Source organism: Hippoglossus hippoglossus, chromosome 13, assembly GCF_009819705.1.
Source record: "Hippoglossus hippoglossus isolate fHipHip1 chromosome 13, fHipHip1.pri, whole genome shotgun sequence".
In the NCBI taxonomy this organism is placed as follows: domain Eukaryota; kingdom Metazoa; phylum Chordata; class Actinopteri; order Pleuronectiformes; family Pleuronectidae; genus Hippoglossus; species Hippoglossus hippoglossus.
In genome coordinates, this window is record NC_047163.1 from 24,372,961 (window position 1) to 24,398,214 (window position 25,254).

At 42.3% G+C, this 25,254-nt stretch overlaps 1 protein-coding gene across 3 annotated transcripts in view; it reads left to right on the plus strand.

The window, feature by feature from the left end:
• lsamp (limbic system associated membrane protein) overlaps positions 1 to 25,254 on the plus strand; it is a 607,348-nt gene that overhangs the window by 394,339 nt on the left and 187,755 nt on the right. For 2 of the 3 annotated variants that reach the window (XM_034604932.1, XM_034604931.1), the window contains exon 2: positions 763 to 841. In XM_034604932.1, the coding sequence (XP_034460823.1) occupies positions 763 to 841 (79 nt within the window). Of the gene's footprint in view, positions 1 to 367; positions 842 to 25,254 lie in introns of those variants that run through there. The other variant, XM_034604930.1, reaches the window with a different exon arrangement.

Below are 25,254 nucleotides of genomic sequence, written 5' to 3' on the forward strand. Positions count from 1 at the left end.
CTTCATGTTTAATGGAGATTGGAGAAAATGTGTAGATCAGCATCTGTGAAACTGGACTGTCAGTTTCTCAAGGGCCACGTTGCCATCTTTTGGTGCTTGTGTCTAAATATATAAGAGATTTTTTTGTTTTTGCTCCTTAAAAAAAGTATCATCCTCCCAGCTTTAATCCCTCAGTCTCTCTGTTACTCCGTCCGCTCTCCGTTGTGTCTCACCAAAAGGGACCTCAGGTGGTGCTGTTGTCCTGACAACCAATGAAGGGAGCATCACAGTCAGACGGCTGGATACTCTGAGCGCGAGAGAGAGAGAGAGAGAGAGAGAGAGAGAGAGAGAGAGAGAGAGAGAGAGAGAGCGAGAGCGGAGGTGGTGGTTGGGGGGGGGGGGGGTGAACAGAAGCCTGCTTCTCTCCATCTCCGCTGCTGGCTGCTGTGCCGTCCCTTTACGCGGAGAGCATTACGCGTCAGTGGACTATAGAGTGAGGACCCCGCACAACGCCGCACGTTTTCGTCCCTACAAACCTTTATCGATAGGTCCAGCCGGGGCTGCTTTGGACTTAAGGGCATCCCTGCGTTTTCCGAGAAGTCTGGACAACTACTCATCTCCCTCCATCCCTGCCCTTTTTTTCTTCCAAACCCTTGGATCTATAGCTCTCGAAAACGCGCGCGCTCCTCTGCTTAAACAAAAAAAAAATGCAACCCGGACGCAAATCGTGTTGGAGGCAATTGCAGGCGTCTTTTTTCAGACTGCTATGTCTTATCCCCACAGGATTCCCCGTCCGGAGTGTGGATATGCAGCGGGCCACCGACAACATCACCATCCGCCAGGGCGACACGGCGATCATAAGGTAAGACTCGTCTTTTTATTTTAAACTTTCCTCTCCTGCTCCGGATGCGCAGCAGCAGCAGCAGCAGCAGCGTCACCTGGAGCAGACAGCTGCGTCCCTCAGAGCGGATCCTCACAGGGGCTTGATGTATCTGCGGTAAACTTATAGTTTCCACAAGGTTGCAGAGAAGAAAACAGGGACGTGGAATGCTCGGAGGCGAGTTGGTTGCGACTTGTATTACCTGACAGATATCCCTGTAATATCCCTAATGGCTCTGTCGCCTCTTTCGTGAAGTTTATCGTTCTAATTGCAACTATAATTCCAAATCATAGTTTCATAAATTATTATGTGACCTTACGCATAAATCTGACGCGATACGAAGTCCCGCGTTTAGGGGAATTAAATGGGTGGAGGAAAAACACTTAAATGCCTTCGCCTAGGACGCACACAGCACCGCAGCAGTGATCAGCTGGGCTCCTTTATTTCTTGTTATTATCAATTAAAACATCTAATTTAAGGACCCTTTTACAAGGCGAGTGGATCACGGTGTAGAGAGACACGTGTATGTGTCTGTGGGTTAATGCCAAAGACAACTAGGCAGATGCGAGGATGATGGGGAGACGGGGAACTGTGCGTAATGGTTTAAATTGCAGGAATCATTTGGGACAAAGTGTTAGGGTTTATTTTAATATTAGTTTGCAGCCGTGTGCATATAAAGCTCCAGTCAACAAATTCTAGTTTGTGTCTGTTGTTACGTGAAGTCCGGTTGTTGCAGCCTCCTTCCCACTTAATCACCTCCCAGACAATGCAAGCTGTCAACTGTGGTTTTGTGATACGGCAGATGTCGGCGACCACGTGACCCTGAGCCCTGTGTTTGGGGCAGGTCAGAAATGCAAGAGGATTAAGATTGGGTTGTTGTTTTTTTTTTTTGTCCCAAACAAGCCGCTTTGCCTCGTCCTCCCCCCAAGCCCCAGTCCCAGTCCCACTCCCCATCCACCTCTCAAAATGGGATGTAGCACTGTGGGGAAGTCCACTGGTGTAATAGGCTGCACAGAACACTCGATCACATTGATTTTCTCTCTCCCCCTCACTCTGTGCCTGTCCTCCTCCCCCCCCCCCACTTCCACGCTGTATTTACAGAACCGCCACCCGGGCTCGACTAATGAGTGTGAGAATATAGAACACAATTATGGGATAGACCTTTAACACAGCCTGTCGAAAAAAAAAGCCTGCACACACACAAACAGCTCGCACAACAACCGTGCCTCCTCACATGTGCCCCCAGCGCACACACACACACTCACTGGCATTCACACAAACTCTTCCCACACTCACACATGCTCAAAAGGAATAAATTCCTTTCATGGATTCCTTCTGGCAAACAGGTGCCATCCATTCAGGTACCTGCTGATCGAATTAGTCAATTGACTCAGTTACTGTTGAGCTCACCAGGGGTCACAGCCATTTGTTTCACTTTCACAAATCCAATAGGCTGCATCCTTGCTATATTCAGTCTGTTCAGTTGGCTCAAAGGTGACGAGGGGCTTTGCGCTCAGCCAGAGTCAAATTGGATTTGCCTTTCCGAGAACGTGCTCGCAACTTAAGTCCACTACTGTATCATTATCTCTGATGAACGGTCGCCGAATAAGTATCTGCGGTGATCGCTCAGCGCGTGTCATAATTAATCTGATGTTCATATATCTGGTAGGCATGGCAGTGATCAGTCTTATTTATTGTCAGTCATGCAACGATAAACTGCAATTCAGATCCCTGTGGCTCCATTGAAAAACAACAACCATTTTTCACACCCAGTTTCCACCCAACAAATTGTGTACTGGAAGTGGGGGGGGGGGGGGGGGGGGGGGGGGGGGGAGAGAGAAAAAAAACACATGAGGGCTGAAACGTTGAGCGGGGTCGGGAGGCCGCCGGCTAGTAATTTGTCGAGCTACACAGTGTATCTGATTCCATAAGCTGGGTTATGTGAATGCTGAGGGGGTATTGGTGACCTGCGGCCGTATTAAGGCCTGTGCTTCACTGGAGCCTGTGGCTGCAGTCGTGACATTCATGGCACAGGGGGAGAGATGCTGGAGTGGTGGAACAGCGTGTGGCCCAACAACTGCTGTGACAGGACACATGGACGCAGGCCCTGCCACTGGAAAGAGAAAGGAAATGTGTTTTTTTTTTTTACCAGGGGCCAAGAACTGTGTCACGCTGAATAAATGAGCAAACTAAGTCTTTCTCTTTAAGCTTCAAATGTTCAGATTTGCAGCAGTGTTGTGACTCACACTGTAACCCAATGTCTGAGGTGCATATTTAAGCTTTATTTTGACATCATGAGACTATTAAATGCATTCCCTCAGTCGTGTGTTGTGCATTTTAAAACCTCATTTAAAGCAGCTATCAGCCTGAATTCATTATAAGGCTTTTTGAATTTCTGTGGTGACAGGGACATATACTATATGACCCGTTTTTTTTTTCCTTAATTCACGGAATCTCATTCTCCCCCAGACTCAATCAAAAGTGAACATAAACCAAATATTGACACATCTCCGCCAAGTGTCGTCGCCTTCGGGGAATGGCATTGAATCTAAATTGGTTTTCACTGACTCGTCTTCTATCGCACGAGGTTTGAAATCCAGTGACATTTAGATTCAGATGGTCTCAGCGTTCCGGCTATTGTGCCTAAGCAGGTCATCGAGGGGTTAATCTGAAAGAGATTACTCTTTTTGAACAGAGTCACTGTGGGCGGCCTTATGTAAACATTTTCACACCATCTTTTGCGGTGCGAAAGTGAATTAGAGCTGATCCACTGTGCAGCATGGCTCCAGGATTAAACTCGAGTGACCATATAAGTAATATAGTTTCTTTGGATCCTTCAGCTGGCCTTGTGTAACATGCTTTACCCAGAAGTAACCATGTAGCATCCTAAGCTTCCTACTGTTTTAATGATCCGGTGGCTCTGTGTTGAGTTCAAAGATTATATCCGGCCTTCACGTTTGTCCCCAAGCGGGCTTCTAGCTTTGAAGGGGGGACTTTTTTTGAACATTTTGTATCTGCTTGAAGTGACATTCGCCCCCGGAAAACATGAACATTACAACCCAGCATATTAAATCTAGGCCTGTGTCCCAGCAGCGGTGTTTGAGACCTATAAGATGTAGGTCACTGAAAAACACCACATATTTAAGAGCCCCTCTCCATGGGGAATTAGCCTGGGTTTTGGGTTTCCCCCCCCCCCCCCACAAGGATGATGCCAACAAGTGAAATCCAACTCCTCTCACCACAATATAAATCAGAGAAGAGGATGAATAAAGTTTTCCACATTTATTTGAGCTCTTTCCGTGTCACAATACTACAATACTTTTTATAATTGCCTTTTTTTTTTAGAAGTCCCACACTATGCGGTGCCCTTGAGGGCAGGGTTGCAGTGTCAGACCGAGGCCCCATAATTGACAATTGCTTGTTTAAGCATTAATGACACAGTCTGTCTGATTGCTCTCCTCTGGGTCAATTATCTGTGTTTTGACAGTGCACTGTGCCTGGCTTGTTACTTTCAGAGAAGATGATTTGACACTTAGTGTTGCCCCAGAGGCTCTTTGTCAAAACTTACCCAAGGATTATTCTTTAATTTCAGTCAGACACACATTATGTATGTGCAATCTGCTAGAGGCTCAGACACTTCATAAGACATGATGTTGGTTTAATTCAACTTTCAATACAATTTGCGATGCTGGAGAACGCTGTGCTATGCATTAGCCACACTTCAAAGAACTGCACTCTTCCAACGAGGAAACAAAGACTCTCTGGATGTTGGAAATTAGATGCCATTCCCAGCATATGCGACTCCGATCATTTGTTTCGTTAGAACGCCTGGCACTTGCGACTGTTTGGAGAGCATGATTCGGTGCCATAATAAGCTATTGTGTACTTTTCATGTGATAGTGTGTTACAAATAAAAAGGTTTCAAAATGCTAGTATTGAATTTATCATCTTGTTGGGCCTTCTAGGCTCATGCAGGGTCAATATGCTGTCAAGCAACTGGGCTGATGTCACTGGTTGTTCACATGTACGCATCTTTTAGCATTTTGGATATATGTTTAATTAGAAACAGCAGAAAAATGAAAGGTTACAACAAAACTAATCGGCCAAAGTCCATGACAAAAGCGGGAGACACACTTTTCTGATTTTATAATCAAACGGAAATGTTTAAAGTCAACAATAAACTAAATCAAAAGGAGAGAGAGAGAGAGAGAGAGAGAGAGAGAGAGAGAGAGAGAGAGAGAGAGAGAGAGAGAGAGAGAGGGAGAGAGAGAGAGAGAGAGAGAGAGAGAGAGAGAGAGAGAGAGAGAGAGAGAGAGAGAGAGAGAGAGAGAGAGAGAGAGAGAGAGAGACTGACTGCAGAACCTTTAGGACTTAGATTTTTTTTGTGCAATTCATTTACACGTCATTAATATTTGTCAAACCTGTATCCAGTTGATGCAAATGGGACATTCCCCAAATTCAATAATCAAGAAAAAGCTAGCTGTGGATCATCTGAAATCACCCCACTGCTTCTTCAAACTTGGTGCCAGCCCTGAAGAACATCCTGTGGCAGCTCCACACTCAATCAAGTTCTTATCTCTTTGTCAATAGCTGGTGTACCCTGGTATTTTTTCTTTTTTTTTCTTTTATCAACCCGAAGGAGCATCAGATCTCCATAGCTTGATGTTGATTTTAATCTTCCTGCCCTGAGTTCCAACCTTTTTTATCAGTATAATGTATTAGCTAAATTGTTATGCGTCATAATTTACCTCAAAATGATTCTTAATCCCATGCCGTTTATTTGCCTTTATACCTTGGGAGCCCCAGGCCTAGGTGCTGGTACAGATGACCCCTGTCCCGCCAGCTGGATAACTGTTGTAGATAGAAAGATGCAGAATGACAAATAAAGAGCCAGTGTCTAAATGGACTAGAACAGGAACATTGTGATGCACCGAGGTTCAGGCTAAGTTTTCATTTTCACAAAGGGAGGTGGATTAAGGTGTCAGCTGGCTCTGCAGCAACACACATAAGCTCCGAGCCTATATTTAGCTGAAAGCTTGTATCAGTGTAATAAAAAATTCAAACACTGTGAGACATGGACTTCACAGTGTACACGGATGTATGACTTCTTTCCAGCCAATACTCCATAGAACTGACCTGTGAACAACATTCCCTGCTGTCACATTAAATTATGATGGAGACCCAGTGCAAATATTAGTTTTCACAGACAGTACAAAGCTGAGGAAAGCTGATACCGCGGACAGAACAGTCCAGGCTGGATTCCAAGTGGACAGAGCAAAGCGGAGGAAAACAGATCAATTTCTTTATTTCCGGGCAGAGGGCAACAGTGCAACGTTATTTGGGATGTCCAGCCCCCAGGGGTCTCTATATTTCTCTCCACAGCCCATCAGTTTGAAGTGCTGCTTTTTTTTTTTTTTACAGTCTAGAGCCTCCCTGGGCAACTCTCAGTACCTCTATCTCTTTATCGCTCTCTTCCCTCCTCTTTTTTTTTCCTCTCTCAGGCATTGAATTGTCCCGCTGTGCTGACTTAACCTGATTTGCGGAGTCTACATGAAAGGGGATTGAAAAGAAGACCACGACAGAGCAAAAAAATAAATATCTTGTAAAAGAATGAAAGCACTCACTAAGAACGAGAGACACAAATCTAGCGAGGAGAGCCGAGTGTGATGGGTGGAATTAGGGTGTGAGGGAGGGGAGGAGGGGGAGGCAGGGACACAGTATTAGTACAATCAGCACAATAATCCCTTCTGTTCCAGTCAGGGCCGACGCAGGATTTTCAAATCAATTTAATTTTCACTCATGATGCTACAGTGGGAGAGCTGAGTGGCTGCCAGTCGGGTCATTATCGTCTTGTCCTCATTTTGGCTCGGGACGGAGCAGAGGTGCGGGCGGGAAAGCTTTCGGGGGCCACGGGGACGTGTGTTTTTGGTTGATATTTTGCCAGTTCTGCCAAGTCTTTTGGAACGGCTCGGAGCCAGTGCAGGTTCCAGAGGCTTTCATCTTTGCCAGTATCTGAATAATAGCCTGCGGAGACAGTGTGAAGTCTTTTGACATGGCAAACCAACAGAGTTCTGACGCTCCCATCTGACGCCTGCAGTCCAGTGCAGTTCAGTGGGCTGCCTGGGCAGCTTCTTCACAGCCTCTCAACCCTGACATGCTTCCAGCCTGTGGTTTGATGTTTACTGGTTCATTCTCAGGAAACATACCAGGACACTCTGAGCTCTTTATTAAGTGCCTTCAATGTGCTTTTGTGAATAGCTCAACCAGGGAAGCCTAGAACCGGAATGTTTTGTCACAGCTGAATATTAAAGAAGTGCTTCCTCCTAAAAGCAACTCCACTCCATTTCCCTCTCTACCTATGGCTTTTGTCGGACTGGCAAGACTGGCTCTAAGTGCATATTTAATCGACTCAGCAATTTCTCACAGCCTCTGGCCAACTATAGGAGATGGCAGTAGAAGTAAAATGGAGGTGTATTATTGTTGCTCTAACAAAAACCTAAAATGTCACTTTTATAGATGCAGTATTAAATGAAAATATATGTTTTACAGACACATAGGGTGAGTTTCACGTACTATCAATATCCCAGAGTCCTGCATGGGTCCATTTTTTCCAAACCTGTACCAGCAAAGCTCTGTACCGGACCTGACCCGTCACTTGTTATTATCCTCAAGTCAAACTGCAGAACCTGCCGTTAACATTTGTCCCACGACCTTAACCATCAGCCTGAATATATGCCCATGCTCCATTAGGGCTGGGCCATGAATTGAAATTCAATTACGATTACGGCTTCCCACATTTATGGGAACAAAGTAATTGACATAAAACGATCATTATTCTGTGTTTCGTTTTTGCGGTGAGGCTTTCGCTTTGTCCTGCCTCATGATGCCCTACTGCGCTGAGGTTCTGCTGCATTGTGGGGTTTCTGATATAACGACTGTATTTCCTCGGATAAAAGTCAGCCTATACTCAAATAAATGGCAGTGGCCCGCTGCTGCAGAATTATTGCCATCTCTACTCCAGGATTGTGGCAGACGCACATTATAGGTACGGTATCCTTGTGCTGTGCCATTTTGCCCTGCCGCATGTCCTTCCACCTCCCTCCCTCGCTGACCTGCACTCACTTTATATGTTACCACCATTAAACACAAATGCCAATCCGAAGTTATTAGGAGCCGTACAGGACTTGCAATTGACTTAGTGTTGGTTTGATTTGTTATAAAGTTTATGAGACACCTATTTAAACACATAAAACAAGAAGTCCAACATTTTGCCACATGCAGTTCACCTGCTATACGCACTCCTGCAGACAGGAGAGAAGTTAGTCCCTCCTCACTCAAGCAGTGTAGAAACTCTAATCTGTTAATCTACACCAACATTTATTTTTCTTTAAGTTCCATAAATGTGGGAGGTTTCCAATCATGTTAAATAATCGTGGTTACAAATATTGACCAAAATAATCATGATTGTGATTTTTGCCAAAATCGAGCAGCCTATGCTCCGTACAGTGTCACTCACATCGAATGGGAATGGCCTCCTTGTATTCTGCATTGGTGGTTTAGTGGTGAAAAGTATCTGTCAACTGTCGCAGCACCTGAGATCCTGATAATGTCAATGTGTTTCCTCTGCAATGATGTGAAAGAGCCAATACTTGTTGACACTTTTTACAAGCAGCAACATTATTTGTCAAATGTATTCACTACAGGCTATAGATGTCTTTATGTGATCCATCTTAATGTGCAGTCTAATGTTGGTAGTGACAGTTATTTGAGCAGAGGTGAAGGGGTTAACAGTGATGTAATTCATATAAGATGATTTAGATGTTGAAAACACTGCACTGCATCATTTTAATTTCTAAATTTCTCCAGAAAGAAAATATACTTTAGTTCTCACCCACTGCCTGGCTATGTTTAGTTCATTTCTACCCATGCCCATGAATTTATATAAATATATTTTTGACCAGGTGCCATCTTACTTTGCTATATGATCTCCTTTTCAAGCTTTGTCTTTGTAATGGAGCTTTCATCTCTAAGAAGTTCTGTATCATTACTCCTGTAACATCATGATTAATTGCACAACTGCTTAAAAAGCACAAGCACTTTCCGTCCTGACTGCCATTATCCAGCCAGCAATTTAGCTTTTCTGTAAATCGTAAGGGAACAAAGCAGAAATTGATTTTTTTTCGTTTATTTCACATCTCAAGCAGTTTCACCCTTGACATGAAATTAGACAAATGAATAAATAAGACAATGAACCAGTGAATGAGCTCCAGGTTAAGCTCTGTTTAGCTGAATCTGTCGAAGCAGGCTAAATAAGTTCAAATCTTTCAGTCCGTTAGGATGAATTATAATTACAGCAGAGCCACGTGGATTTGAGCTGTTATGACCTGCGTCCCCGCTGCCTTAAATCCACATGACTTTAAAGCAGATTAGGGGACTGCAGTAAGTAGGGTCCTGGATGAGCACACTCATTGTTTACATCCCATTTTGTCCAAGATCAGCAAAAAGGAAATAATCTCAAAGACCTACTGACACATAATGAGCAAGATGGCACCATGCTAGGATGGTATATGTGGTTTCACAGCTGTGCAGTAAAGCATAATGTTTGTTTTACATACAGTAGTGGATGAAGGTGTTTATTTTGGTAAAACTGCAGTGTCACACCTCAATGACTGTACTTAAAGGGTCGATTTTGAACCCCATAATTATTTCTGAATGTGAAGTACCTGTGGCCAAAACACGACATGAGACACTGATCTATGATGCGTGTAGCTCTGTAGCATCGATCTGAGCAAATGTAATTTACAAATACTATCTACTGTTAAATTTAGTTGAAAATGTAGCTGGTGCCTCATATACTTATGAGAATCATATTTAATTTCATCATGTGTATAATTGAGTTGAGTTATTATTTTTATTTGATTTATTTCCATCAATATGCAAAGTGATATTTCTGCTGGTGGTGCTACTGGCGGTGATGGTTTACCCTCATATATGAATTGCCCTGCATGGTCAGCTCAGATACTGATGCTGATCTTCTGTGTTTGCTCTACTCAAGCTGTTGATGTATACACAGCACTGCCATGAGACAAACATAATACTGTATTTCCTCTCTTACCATTCCTAAAAACACTGTTATTTGCTTTGCCATAAGCAATTATTTGTAATCAATGACGATAAGCTGCGAAGAGATCCTCAATTATTCAACAATACAGCAAAGCCTGGAAATGAACGATAAGGCACCACCATCATGTCAGTCAAGTGGAGTCCAGTACACAGCCTCGCCAGTAGTGCTGAAAGAAATCCGTGTTGTGCACCATATTTGTTTGGCCGCAGTTTATCCAGTGGATAGTGTGTAACCACTCACACACAGCTAAAAAGTTAGACAGCTACATGTTGTCACAGCAGATCATACGGTATAATGCTTCCATTGAAATGTGTGTAGTTCAGAAGTAATGAGTGAGGAATGAATGCGCAAGTTATGTTGGATGCTGACAGCCTCTCACACAAATCATAAAAATACATTGTAGACAGAGATGGGCAGTATTTCTATTACTTGTATTTGAAATACGTATTTCAATTACTTTTGAGTATTTTGTAATTTGTATTTGATAGGGCCGATAAAAAATCTAACGTAATTTGTAACAAAATACTTTAGAGTGGAGTAATTTTGTATTTAAAATACTCAAAATACTTTCTCCACGAATCAAAAAACTGTTCACGAGTTCAGTCTTCAGAACTTCAAGTTCAACGGATTGTCTGTCAAGGTAAATATTTTATCTGAGTGTGACAGATGTCAACTAGCTTGATGTATAATTTATGTCTGGGTCTGGCTACATAGCCTATTGTATATACATGGTGATGGTTATAATATCAAGATAGCGATCGATGCTAACATGCTAATGACGCTAGCATGCTGTGAGAGGCTAGTAATAATATTCCATCCGCACAGAAGGCGGTTAACACCAGAAATATTTGAAAAGTTAGTTGTTCTTAAAGGCAACTAAACTGGCTACTCAGTGGTTGGGTCTCAAGAACCAAAATGGAAGGATTATTATGTCATAAAGATGTCAGTGTGAACCTGTATGAGACACTTAACACTGTAATATAGAACTATGTGGCCTACCATGCCACTGGCCAATGTAAGAGAGAAATAAGTAGGCTACCATGCCACTGGCCAAGGTACAGTAAAAGAGAAGTAAGTAGGCTACTCACTTGTTAAGTTACTTGTTCACTTTTGTATTGATTTACTATTTACCTTTTATTTTTTATTAATTTTTCTGTGCAGAACTTGATGTACAGTAATTTATTTAGGCTCTTTACCTGTGTACAACTGGTTTTAATTATATATTTTGCTTTTATAGTATACATAGGCCTAATGTGTGATGCTATTCATATGTGATGAATATTTTCTTGTTGATACAAAGCCAAAGTTTATGGGCTGTTAAGTCCCATTAATAAAAATATATATTTACATAATCAATCAAGTTGTTGTCTTTTAATAGCTTTGCTTAGTTACACTGACATTCTGTGACTGTTCTTCCTTTTTGTGGGGTTCACCAGAGCTTTGTGTACATTATATAGCCCAAACCTGAATGCTCTGCTATACTAAATTGTGAGAAAACGGAAAATCCAGAAAAAGTATTTCCTATATTTTAAATACAAAATACATGTATTGTATTTTGTATTTTATTTTAATACATTTATTTGAGGGGTATTTTGTATTTTGTATCAAAATACATTTTGATGTATTTTTGCCCATCTCTGATTGTAGATAGCTTTTCTGTGACAATGACATAATTAACTTGACATGGTTATCGTCACATCTTTCTAAATGCCCAATGCGCCTTGCAATATTGATGATCAAAGTCATTTGACTAATGTATGTTGATGACTCAAAACTGAGAAATCTCCCATTGTTACTCATCACCAGGATAAGACTAATTTGATGTGATCCTGAGGTGTTTATTATCTCCAGGAAGACGTATTCAAAAGCATTGATTATGTAATTCCATTAGAATACAGCACATGAGGCTGTTATTCAAATTAAGCAAAAAGTAGATGGGGGTGGTATTTGAAGCTGTTGAATCTTCTGACTTTCTGAGTTGGAAACCTCACCAAAAGTAGGTCCAATTCAAATGGAATAATCACAGCCATTTATCTAAAAGTGGGTGGTTTGACACCATGAATGAAAGACAAGCACCACTGAAGCATTTTCATTCACAGCCAAGTTGGCTATGAATGAGGTGAAGACGGCTGATATCAGCTATCGTGACCACATCGATCCAACTGGATATGTTCTTTAAAACAGAAAAGCAAACATCTGCACTTGCACTGCAGTGTTTGTTTCATTGCTTTTGTTGACGACCCATCTCTACATCCTTCCACTATCCAGAAATGAAGCCAAAAAATCCTCTATATGAAATCTGCCATCTTGCACCAATCACAGCATTTGGAGTCAGAGTCTGCACATTAGCCATCAGAGGATTGAGCCATCGCATCGAGGACAAATCCCCAGTCAGTCTTATCTATCAATATGAGGTTTCAAAGCTGTGAACTAACTAATTTAAACTAAACTTACCGGAACAAGCTGTTAACCCTTGGAAAAAAAAGATGTGCATTTTCTCTTTTTTAGTTTGGTCCATGTCATATCCACTAACATGGAGAAGGTGGGGTTCAATACCATTACTGCCAGCCAGCCACAAGAGATTCTACCAGAGATGCCACCAGAGACACTTTGGCTTCACTTTTTGGGAGCTTTCATGTCATCCATCAGTATGTCCAGAGGCACTTTGGTCTATGACCTTTGCTGAAATCCTTTGAATATGGAAACTGAACTGAGAGGTTGCAGATCTATTCACAAACGAGAATGTGGCTTTGCAAAGCCTGGCTGCATTTTCTGCACGGCCACTAACACCAGTGAAGAGATGCACTACTTTCTATTTCAAAAGACAAGGGTATGAAAAGGCCAAAGTGCTAAAGGTGTAGCAGATTAATTAGATTTTCCCTCTTGAGCATTTGGCATTTGAGGAAATGGGGATGACTCCGTGGCCTACTTGTTCTGCGTTCCCTTGTGATTTGTACAGCATCAATGTGTCAGTTTGAAAGTTGAACTCAAATCCCTTTAGTTTAGACAGCATGGTGTCATTACGTTTAGCTTTTCATCTTTTGCATTAGCAAGCAGAAAACGAGAACACAAATCCGGCATTGCAAAGTCTCATTGGCCGTTAATTATTCCCATTCAATTCAATTTAATTCTCCGCCCAATGGAACAAAATTGTTTTCAATCACTGGAATCCCACTCTTGGCTCTGTGTGTTATTAAGATTACCTCCAATTAAATCAGCCCCCCAGTGAGTGGTTCAGGTATTGATTGCTGCTGGCCCCCGCAATCATAAACCTCCCCCGACCCTTTTTTTTCTCAATCTACCATCGACCGTCGACAAAGCCTTTTTGTCAACTGCCACCAACGGGTTTATAGAGAGCTCGGGCTGACCCAGGAGTAAGTTGCAGGCTTGACTCATTCATTATTACCTGATGCTCAGCACTTAAACCACATTAGCTAAAGTACTGAGGTGTACTCACATTTAAAAGTCTATTTGTGTTCAAAGGCTTTCTCATCACCTGCGGACAGTGGGGGGGGCATTCGTCAGCATGTGGCAGAAGGAAGTACATAAAACCTTGAGAATAAAGAGATGGTTGGCACTACTACTATAGTATGTATTTTTATAATAGAGCTTCTGCAAAGAGCTCCTGTTTTTTTTAAATATAAGTTCACTCTTTTGTTGTAACTTTACAAACCATTAGTTTTTAGTTTAACCAACATGAATGTGAAGGCTCACTAATGAGGCCATTTAACATCATGGACACTCTGAAAGTTTGGTCTGGACCAGGGTTTTTAAAGTCGGACACTATCGCCCCTATCTCCCAATTTAAAAATGTTTAAAGTTACTAATGATGGATTTTGTAATTCCTGTCATTATTTGTCTTACTTTTATTCATTTCATGTGTCAAGTTTTTAGAAGTTTATTCCTCTGCCATGTGCTGGAGTTTTTGCATTCGATTCTTGATGGAAATCCGATATAAATGGAGACTATGTTGTGATGGGCTTACGTCAGGTACGGTGCTAATCTTTGAACTCTCAAAACCACCTCAGTGAGAATTCTGGATATAATCAGTGTCTCCAGGGACACATGGATTATTTATTTATTAAATCCTTTATATAATAACTAGCAGTCTCATTGAGATGTGAATGTCTTTCTTAAGAGACATCAGTGTACAACATTATACATATATAGTTTACACACACAGAGACACACAGAGTGTGTTTATCCCTTAATATAATGTGTTAGTTGTGATGGCACAGTGTGATGTTTGACGCAAATGGTGGAAATTGGTCTTTAAAGGTCTTGAAATAAGTTGATTGACTCCATGAGCTGTGTGTCACATCTACAATAACTCACTTCCTGTATGGACCTGGCCTTTTCACCTCACACTGTATATTTGCCTAATAATTCCAGAGCATCAGCACAGATTGTTTCTCAGATTACCAAGCAATAAAGATGCCATTTAATGCAGAGGAATCTACTCCAAATGTATTGGCATGCTTTTTCAACATCATTATAGGTTTTTCCATCCTTACAATATCTCATATATATTTCCTGCTACATAATGGGATCAATAACATTTTAGTTTTTTGAATCAGTGACTGAATATTACCTTGCCCGAAGAATATTTCTCACCTTCAAACTAATATTTTCACCTGCGCTGTCTTTTTTACGTGCAAATTAAGCTTCTGTCTGCCTGAAAAGTTCATTAAAGTTGTACGTTTCCAATTTGGTTAACTGCTATTGCCTCTAAAATGCAGAAATTGGCAGTCATTTGCATCTTATTGCTTTGTCTCACAACTGCTGAAGGATGTAAGGCAATGTGGTATGCCTGAAGTCAACATTGTACCCAAAGACTCGGAACAGGTGGCCAAGTACAAATACTGAGTCCCTTGGAGAGATGGCAGAAACAGCCTTCAAACAGAGAGGAAACAAGGGAAGGAAACCACTCAGCCATTCAACCAAGGCTCAGTTCAGTCTCAAAAATATTGTCTGTTTTATTTTTTGAGGTCATTTTCATTCCATCTTCATGCCCCTGTGTAGTGGAGAGCCTCTGTTATTGTATTTGCATGTGTGATAGTTTCTATGCACCCCTAAAGTATGTTTGTCCTTGTTTGTCACTCAAGCCGTTTTCAGAATCAGTTTTTTTCTGTTCACAACACCAACAATTCCTCTGCATTATTCAGGCGAGAGGTGGAGCTGCCTGGTGCAGCAGACAGAGGCAGGAAGCGACTTATTAAAAACTCTATACAAACTCTCTTGACATCTTTGTCGGCCGCTTCTACGTGTATGACGCTGCTATTTCACCGGGAGATATTTGTTTTCTTTAGGTTTTTTTTATTTTTGTGTCTGTCGTGTTTTAGGAGCATCATCGACCCCTGCGAGCGCTCGCAGTAGATCCACCTGCTGTGTTCACGCATCGACTTCTCCTTGATTTCTAGGGACATTATAATATGAGGCCAGGTGGAGAAAGTCTGCAGAAACTAGGGAGCATCTCACTCAGACATTAGCGGCCGCACATGCACCTCCGCCTGTGGAAATTTGGAGGAACTGCAGAGTCCAGTGCTTTACTAAAAAACAGGCTAACAGTCCTAAATGGCAGATACGCAAGGTTGACGGACACAATCATCTTTTCTACCATATTATTTTGTTGGGGAGAATGCATACCGTGACCATGCCCCTTCAATGGCCCCATCCCTAATTCCAAATTTTGGATTTGGAGTAAAACTCATGTCTCTTTTAGGGGAGGTAAGCCTCCATAGCTTTCCAATCTCTTCTTTAAAAACTGTATTTTTTTGTTAATGGAATATGTATGTGAGCCACAGTCAATCAAAACTTCTGACAAAGAGCACACACAGGGAAGTTATAGTGAACACAATCAGTATAAAGTTTAAATAGAGTGGTACAGCAGGCAAATTTCAGTATTTTGCCGACATAACATTTATCTGAAGGTGATGCTGGTTAGAGCACCAGAGTCTCTAATCACCGGATCATCCCTATAGTGTGAATGGTGCTGTAGGGCACAAAGGTGCATCTGTGAACTATGGATGATAAATGGGACTATTTTTTTGGAAAATAAGATGAAGATGAATATGCAATCGTGACTCAAACAGCCGAGTCACGGATGATATAAAAACATGCAGAATATATGCAGATCTCCCTCGGAGCGCCTTCATGGTAAATTTGCTCCTGAGGTTTCAGATGTGGCACGCCATTTGTTGTCCAGCAACTATGTGTGTGTCATGTTTGTTCAACCTTCTTAGCTCTGCCTCCTGAGAGGAGAGGCAGCTCTTTAAACCAGCCCCTGTCACATCCCGCTGTGCTCTCACTTGTACTCGAAACCTGTTAGTAATTCGTCTCAACTCCGCTGCCCTCCTCTTCTCTCTATTTTATTCTGGTGTCTCAGTTGCCCAGAACTAAGCAGCCTACCAAACCTTCAATGTGTCATGGACTTGTAAAAGGCACCATGAAACTTTTGCTTCTCAGAGAATGGCTGTTGGATATTTGACAAAGACACTACCTCTCATTTTTAATTCCGGAATTTGCTCAACAGTTTCAGGAACTGTGCTTCTCTTTATGGTCTCTCAAATTACTTTTCGTATCATTTAGCTTCACTTTCTGCCACAGTTCATTCTGCGTTTTTGGCCAGAAAACCTGCTTCTTTCTATGAGTTTTAATAGAGCCAAGTTAAAGATACATTTACACCAGCTCCATGCTTTATACTCTCTTTGTGAGTGACTTCCCTCTGGGTAGTCTTTCTTTGCTCTTTGTTCTAGGCTTGCAGTCGCAGTTATGGCCCGCTGCACCATATCTGTGTCATTTCTTAGACACATTCTGAAGAGACTCGAGATGTGGAAACCCGAGGCTTTCCAGAATTATGTCACACCGTGGTATCACAAAGACAGACTTTGATTGATGAAAAGTTGGAGATGCAAACCAGAAGTCGCTGGAGTTCCTACACTGTGTCTTCCAACATAGGTCAACCCACAATCCCTTCTGTTCTCGTGCTATTCTGGCAGGTCAAAACTGTGTATGGCAAAGCAAAGGACAGAGAAGGATGCAGGCGATGGTGTCGATGATGATGATGACAAAAGCAGTGGGGTAGATGATGATGGAAATAATGATCATGTGCATGCAGTGGGGGGGACTTTTATCATTCAAGAGAATAATCACGTTTAATTATGGTAATGAGCTTTTCCTTTTGTCGTTTGCACTATGATGCTGTCATTAATGTCACTTTTGATTGACCGTGTTGTACTTACATCTTTTTTGTTTCACTCAGACGTGCTAAAAATATTACTTGCCACCATTAATTGCATAATGGTTGAGTTTAAGATCCAGCTGAGCATCAAAGCAGAAGGAAACACAGAGACAAATCCAAAGTGGATCCATTGCATGTAAATGTAGTCACTAACAATTAAATGTCCCACTAACTTTTTTGGGAAGATCTGAGAACCTGATAGTTGAAGGTGTGAGGTGAGCGCACACAAACAAGGTTGGCTGATGTTTGGCGTATTGCAGGGCCAACATAAGCTGCTTTCAGACAAATGTCCCCGTCAGTTGCTGTGGACCTTCCCCAGGTAGTTTCTCATGTTAGCCCCCTATTGTAAAAATGTCTTATAATGTCCCTGTGAGAATACAGCAGGAGTTAATCTGGGGGATTCATCATGAGGGACTGGGCATATTGATGACATTTCTGAAACAAGCCGGAAGCAAAAAAATAAAATAAAAACAAGAATACAAATATCTCTCTCATCTCTAATTAATAAAAGATGTGGCACACATGTAGAAGATGTCAACTTGGAAAGACATTCATGTCTGAAAAAGGCTGTATAGACAATTGTAAGTTAACATGCAAACTCTGCACAGTAAGAGCCCAGCCAAACCAGGATTTCAAATCAGGAACCTCCTTGATTTGAGGCAACAGTGCTAACCACAACTATACACTGTATTGTTTGTTTTCTATGTGCATTTAGATGAACATTAATGCAGTTTCCCTCGGGCCTGGTCTACCTCTATTCCAGAATAGATTCAGATCAATATTGGAGAAGTAGCACAGACTGTAATTGCCTCGGCTTCTGTACATTTCACATCCCGGGCCATTTGAAGAGCTACAAGTCAGCACTATTGTGTAAACTTTGTGTATGTACGAATCCAAAAAAGAGAGGAACACTTTGAGACTAAAAAAACTGTGTGGCCTTAGAGCCTCGAGCTTCTGGCTCGTAGGAACAATAGGATCTGTCTGAAATGTGTCATCTGCTGACACTTAATTCAGTAATCTGTGACTGTTTGGTCAGATTGTGTCAGCTCTGCAAAGAAACCAAATGAAAGGCTCAGTGATGTCAAGCTCAGTAGACATCATTTAATTATAAAACAAAGAGTCTGTGAACCCATTCACTATGTCACAAGTCTGTTGTTATGTTGATGTGAGAGCTGCACCATAGAAGAAGCCCAACGCTTCACACTGTGCCTCCACAGCACTTTATTGACAGCGAGACTAAATTACAACAGCAGAGAGTTAATTTAGTGTGAGAGCATGGCACAACTGAAGAACTTTCTCATCTACACTTTTTGGAAAGAAAAAGAAAAAAAATATTTTTAGCCAACTCTTCTGTCTTAGGCGATTCTATTGATTCCAACAAATCTAAAAGCAGCTCGACATGGTGCTTGATATACAGCTTAATCCCAGCTGACTTATATCTGACTCAGAGCTGGTTAATGCAGCATATAGAGTGCAGAGGCGGAGTGATAAATGTTGTGTTTGTATGCTGTGAGGAGAAAGAGAGGGAGAGATCACAGGATACAAGAAACAAGACACGGTATCACAGCCGAGACAAGAGAGGCAGAACCTGAGGGACGTGTTTCCGAGTGCATGGCTGGTTTCTTTGATGGTACCATTGACTGTGCAACTGGGCTCTGTGTTTTCAAAGCTGATGTTCGTGTGCAGTCCCTTTGTTCATTCCATGTTAAGGCTTGAATATTTTTGTTCATGCTATGAAGTGTGTTTTCAAACGTTTGCGAGTTTTCCTGCATTGAAAAGTTGCAGTGGGGGAATTTAAAGCAATTAATACGATTTTAACTCTATGTAGGATGTAACATTCTGGGTTTAAAGCGTACATGTCGCTGTCAGCAACGGTAACACATAAGAGAAAATCCAATCGGCTAGAGGAAAGCCTAACATGTGAGGAGAGTGATTTCATGCAGCAGGTGCCCAATAGCTGGTCCTCTTATTGCCAAGACCCGCCAGGTGCGTTGCTTCGGTTTGCCGATGGTGGAATGCGAGACCTTGTCACCCGCCAAACACAAGGCTTTCTGAAAAAAATGAAATGTAAACACTTAACCTTTTTTCCCCACCTCATTACATAAAACAAAGAGACATGATGCCAGTTTTGTCTGTGACACACAAGCTGGCACTTGAAAGGAAATCAGCCTCATATGATTTGGCAAAGAGAGACGGATGAGAGGCAGAGCGGGGAGAGACGTCACGAGGGAGGGGGAGAGAGAGAGGGAGAGAAGAAAGAGATTGATCACTGAGTGGGTGGAAATGTCAGTGTGCTCCAGGCTATGCATTTTCCACATGTGGTAGCTGCCATTTGTGCTACTTTTCACACTTCTGTCTAATGCTCTCTCAGACTTCACCTCACAGGCACCTCCAGTCTCCGGCTCTCCTTCTTTCTCTGGCTTGATGTTTCTGTGCCTCCTGCTCCTATAAAACCCAGTGCAAGCACCTCCTGCTCCTTTGTATCACTCTCAGATAGTGGACAATATCGCCAAGACAACTTATGCAACTTATCCATTTGTCTCTGAGAAAAGATGAATAGGCTATATGTCAATGAAACATTTTTTTGTCATATGTGGTATTTCGAAAAAATAGTTTTGCTGAGATTTTAACAAGTACGGTACTGGTCTCTCCATTTCATCCCCACCACCATCCTGCATGCATTAGATGTTCTGTTACCTCTCCTCCTCTTGTCTCTCAGCTTTTCTCCAATTTTTCTCCTCGCGGTTTCCTCCAGAGGAAGCCAGTGCTTTCCCTTAATTGACTGGTTTTGTAAAACTCCCGTATCCACCGCTCAAGGACAGGGCTGGGAGAAGAACTCAGCGTGAGCGTGTGTGCAAATGACTCAGTTGTTTCCATATGTGTACGCTCGCATCATTATGTTTGTGAACGCTCACACGGCAAACTATTGTGCTTTGTCTCCTCATCTGAGCCTCGGCAAGGCACGCTAGCTCGCCCACCCAGGAAAGCCAGGATTTGCAGAGAAGGCCAAGATAATGATAAATCGTAAGGCGCAGCCACATCTCAGGCACGGAGGAGTTACAGCCTCCAATGTTCCACCGCTGAGCAGCATGGGAGCCTGCCAATTACGACCCCTCAGCTCGGGACTGCATACACTTAGTTCAGTCATATTGTTGAGGTGGGGATTCCTTCAGACCTCACTCGACGTGAACATATGCAGCGTGCAGCAAACACAGCTGGATGCCCGATGTTTGCTCTCTTTGCAGATGTGCTCATAGACAGGAAATGCATGGCAGGTACACTTAGTGCACACCAGGGAGGGTCCTAGATTCACCTGCAGAGGAACCTGGATCGTAAAGAAAAAGCTTTGATTATCTGTTCATCATGTACCACTGAGACTGATTGCATGCGACAGCCATCATGACGTCCACCTGCCACAGAATGGTGTTGCCAGTTTGGTTTTATTCTTCTCTTGTATCCTTCTTTGACACATTTTGCACATAGGTTGTTGTACTTGAGTAGTTGTTTTGCTACATTCAGCCGTGAAATAATAAAATCACGCAGGCCCCTTTTTTCCTGATTAGTTCTCTGGCAGCAATAAGCCTGAATCCGTCTTACATAAAACAAAGCTATTATGCAAGCATTCCTTGCATCATCTCTTATTTTGGTCCTTTAAAAAGAACTCGATAAGAGGGCACATTCTTGCGGAAGATTGCTCCTCTTCACTTTGATTGTAGGGCTGGCAGGTTGCAGACAAAACCTACTTATGTATGTTCTACAGTGGGATCAGTGCGTGCCTGCAGGCCAAGCTTAGTAACAGATGCACTGGCCCCTATGACAGTCTCCCTAATCTGATTAATCTCTATCCACACAGCACATCATATGTACTGTATTTGTGCAGTGATATTTCTCACTGGAAATGCAAAATTTCCGACTGTGACTATCTTTGCTCGGATGGAGAGATTTGTAAAGCATGTTGCAGATTTCAGGTCTTTAATGGTGGGTGTGTGCACTTTTTTTCTGCGTGTGCTACACAGTGAATTAGTGGATCTGCTTTTGCCTACACTACACAATTGCCTGCATCCTGCAGTGCGTGTGTCTTTTAAGCAGACGTGGGTGCACATGTAAGCGCTTTTGAACACACACACACACACACACACACACAAGGATGCAAGTGTAAAATTGTGTGTTGCAGACTATAAATCCCTCCAAATTACAGCATGTACAGTAGGTGTTAGTGGTTGGAAAACAGGCAGGAAGGACCCAAGTGCAGACACACAGGCAGGCTGATTCAGTGAAGGAACTTAAACAGATTAAATGATGGGGGCCAGGTTCAAAGACAGACAGACAGATAGACAGGCAGGAAGGCAGACAGTGTGAGAGGAAGGCAAAGAAGAGAAGAAGTGGGACAGACACATAAAAAACAAACATCTGACAGCTGAATAGGTGTGTACACATGTGCAGTTCCAGTGAATGTACAAAGGGGATACGGAGGGTGGATACGGAGACAGGAAGACAAGACGGTGACATCTGGTGGGCAGGTGGAATATGGCAGGTGACTGTTCGCAAGAGGCAAAGGCAGGTCCGGGGGAGCGGACAAGTATCGCGAGCTTCTCCGTCAGAGACCAATTGAAACAGCAGCTCATAGAGACATTTTGATCGGTGCATCAAAATGTCTGCACAAATATGAGTAAGTGGAGTTCTGTGTTTTTGTTTTTTCGTGGTAGCCTCACTGGTGCTGAGCTAAATTCAAGGTGAGGGAGCTATTTTCACCAGATGAGAAACCCAGGCTGAGATGTCCAGAACATGCACTTTGTCATGCACAGTCACGGTGAAGATGTTTTTGCAGATTCGTGTGCGTGACTGTGTGTTCACTGATTTTGTCATTGTTTTTCGCAGAAAGGTTGGCTATTCCTGTACTGCAAGCTGTGTTTGTGAGTGCTGCGAGGCATGTATTTGTGTTGTCATGTCTCCCCTGTGGAGTGCATTAAAGAGCGGAGAAGGGCAAGGTGCTGGCTCAGTCGTTAGCCCTGCAACATGTTATCTTGCCTAATTCTCAGCAGTGGACTTTGCTGTGCAGTTTGCATGCTGTTTTGTGGTTTGGGGGATTTAGCTCGAGTTTACCCTCTTTACACTTATCCTTGGATGGTTGCAGCTCTTGTCACTTGCTGAATAAATGCACTGTCTGTGTGAATTAATGAGTGTCTGCGTTCAGGGTTGGACAAGAACACATTATCAATAATTATAACAACATATTTTTCATCAATAGTAATATATCAAAAGTTCAATATATATTGATTTATTGCTTAGGCATCTTATATTTGTTTGGTTGCAGGTCCTCTCTACGGAGGCTGCCATGTTCTTTACAGTAGCTCAGAATGGACAAACTAAACACCCTTTTAAGTTTTTATGACAACTAAAGGCTACCACAGGTTCTCCTTCATATTCAGCTGCAACACGCAACTTCACCACTAGATGTCACTAAATTATACACACTGAACCTTTAAGCTTGTGGAGTGTCAAAAGTCCCCCGGAACTCGCAGCAGTCAGTTAGAACTCATGAAGCCTCTTGGATGAGAGGTGAAACGTCTTCAAGAAACTCCACTTGACCTGATTCTAGCACACGGACTTTAAGCCTGGGCGTTTTCTGAAGACCTGACAGAATTGCGAACGTTTACAATAACTTTTATTTCTCAAAGATGAAATGAAACAAAAAATAAACATTTGATAGCTTTTTTCTTGTTTTTGTAAATCATAGACTTAACCCCAAAATCCAGCAAACTCAGCGATAGCCCCCCTTTCCCTTCCTCCACCTCAAACACGTCTCTTTACAGACTGAGCCTTGGTCAGTGGGTCAGCAGGAACATTTTCCGGGTCTGAACCTTCTTCATTGTTATTTTCATCTTTTTTTTATCATCAATGAAACTCTGCTGTAATCTGCTTCAGTATTGCTCCACTCGCTTCAGTCATTGTCTAAAATGCTACTTTAAAAGGTTTTTTGCTGAGCGTGAACAAACAATCTACATATCCCATGTTGCATTTTTCTTTTCCTGCAAGTATTTCAACAAATCACAATTTATTTCATCAGTGACATGTCTTGAAAACTATGACATCGTGGATGAGATGCACACGTCTCATCCGGCTCTAAAGGGAGAAGCCTTTCGACTCAACAGAAATGATAATCTCATATTTATCGAGATAATTATCCATATCAACTGATATCAAATTGTCTATCTTCATATAATAGTTGGCCATATTGTCCAGCCCTATCTGCTTTGTATTGTACAACCTTCCAAAATGTTATGTTGTGGTTCAGCTGCCCGTGAGTCTATGAATCTCATCAAGTATTTAGATCACACTGTGAAGTGTTTGTGTATTTAATATCCTGTGTGCATCATCATCATCATGCATGGATGATGGATGCATGAAACAAATAACTTGATCAACTCCTGGTAAAAAAATATATATATATATAATAATATTTGCATTGTTTAACACCTTTGATTGCATTTGTATTGCTTTACAAAGGATCTGCTCATCACAATAACAAATCTATTTGGGGGCAGCAATCCTCTTTGGTCTAATTGATTGCAATAGGAGAGCACTTCTTCATCTGGATTGTTCCCTGGGAGATCTTTTTAGACAGTCTCATTATACTGGCTCATATTTGTAAACATTCCTAGGTTTGGGTACAAATTGTCCCCTCTTCTCGTTCGGTGTTGCTGAGCGAGATCGTGCCACCGTTAGGGGAGTGAGAAGTTCACCAAGTCATCAGAGTTGTTTTTTTTGGTATCAACTCCCTTGATATCACTTCTTAATTGAGTGCTGCTGTCTCTTTGAACTGAGGCCATGATTCAGCAGACACGTACCGAGTGGACGGTCTACCCTGCAACCAGAGCGACAGAGTGCTGAGGAGATGAAGAAGAAGGGGAAAAAAGGCTGAACTTGAAGAAGCTGAACGTTAGACCGTCACGCACTGAGCACCACATGCTGTAGTAACTCGTGTTTTAACAGGGCCAACCAAGGCCTGCCAGGGCTTATCTATTATTTAGCCATGACTTAAACCCAGCTCCCCTGTCCCCCAACATCAAATCCCTCTCATTCTTTTAACATCTTGTTGCCAACAGAAATCAACGTCCAGCTGGAGTGCCACTTCAAATAAGCTAATGGTGTTTTTTTGATCCGCAAACATTGTGTACTGGCCATCTGGCAAAACCGCACTTGGCAGCACTGAAGTTTACTCAGTGAGAATAGTTAGTGTCAATTCTGAGAGATGTTGTCAAATCAGAATACAGGATCTTGTTATGCCTCAAGCACACCTGTTCTGAAGAGCAGGTTGGCTGTTATCAAAGAAGTGAATATACAGTGAACACCAGATATCAACATGTGTGCTGTTTAATTAGGGCAGCGATGGAGCTTTTTTATGCCACTTTCCAGTATGAACAACCTCTAAATAAATGTGAATTTCTATAACACAGACTCCCTCATGTGATTTATAATTGCATGTAATACGAATTTGAATCATATAAACGTAGTTCCATTAGCAATGACGTTTGACCTCTACAAGCTGAGCCCCTGCTAGTGGCCTCGTAGACATGCTGCGTTTGCCATCCAGCAGGTTCATCACACACACCCACACACACACACCCACCATACGGCTCCTAGATTATAGTGACCTACATGCGGTGGATATTATTGAACTAGGTTACTGCTAATCAAATGCATGCCCATAAGCAGTATAAGTCTGTCCACATTGTGTGTATGTGTGTGTGCGTGTGTGTGCGTGTGCGTGTGCGTGCGTGTGTGTGTGTGTGCGCGTGTGTGTGTGCGCACATGTGCAGAACAGATAAGATTGATTGGCTGCATATTGGTTTGTTAGCTTGTGGTTGTGTACTCACCGATCACACACACACACAAACACACAAACACAGACACACACTTTGTGTTTCTTTGTTGATGACCTCAAAAACCTCTAAATACATGTTTCTATTATTTAGAACATTTCGAAAGAAAAATCCTATCTGTTATTAAGGATAGTAGCTAATAAGAATA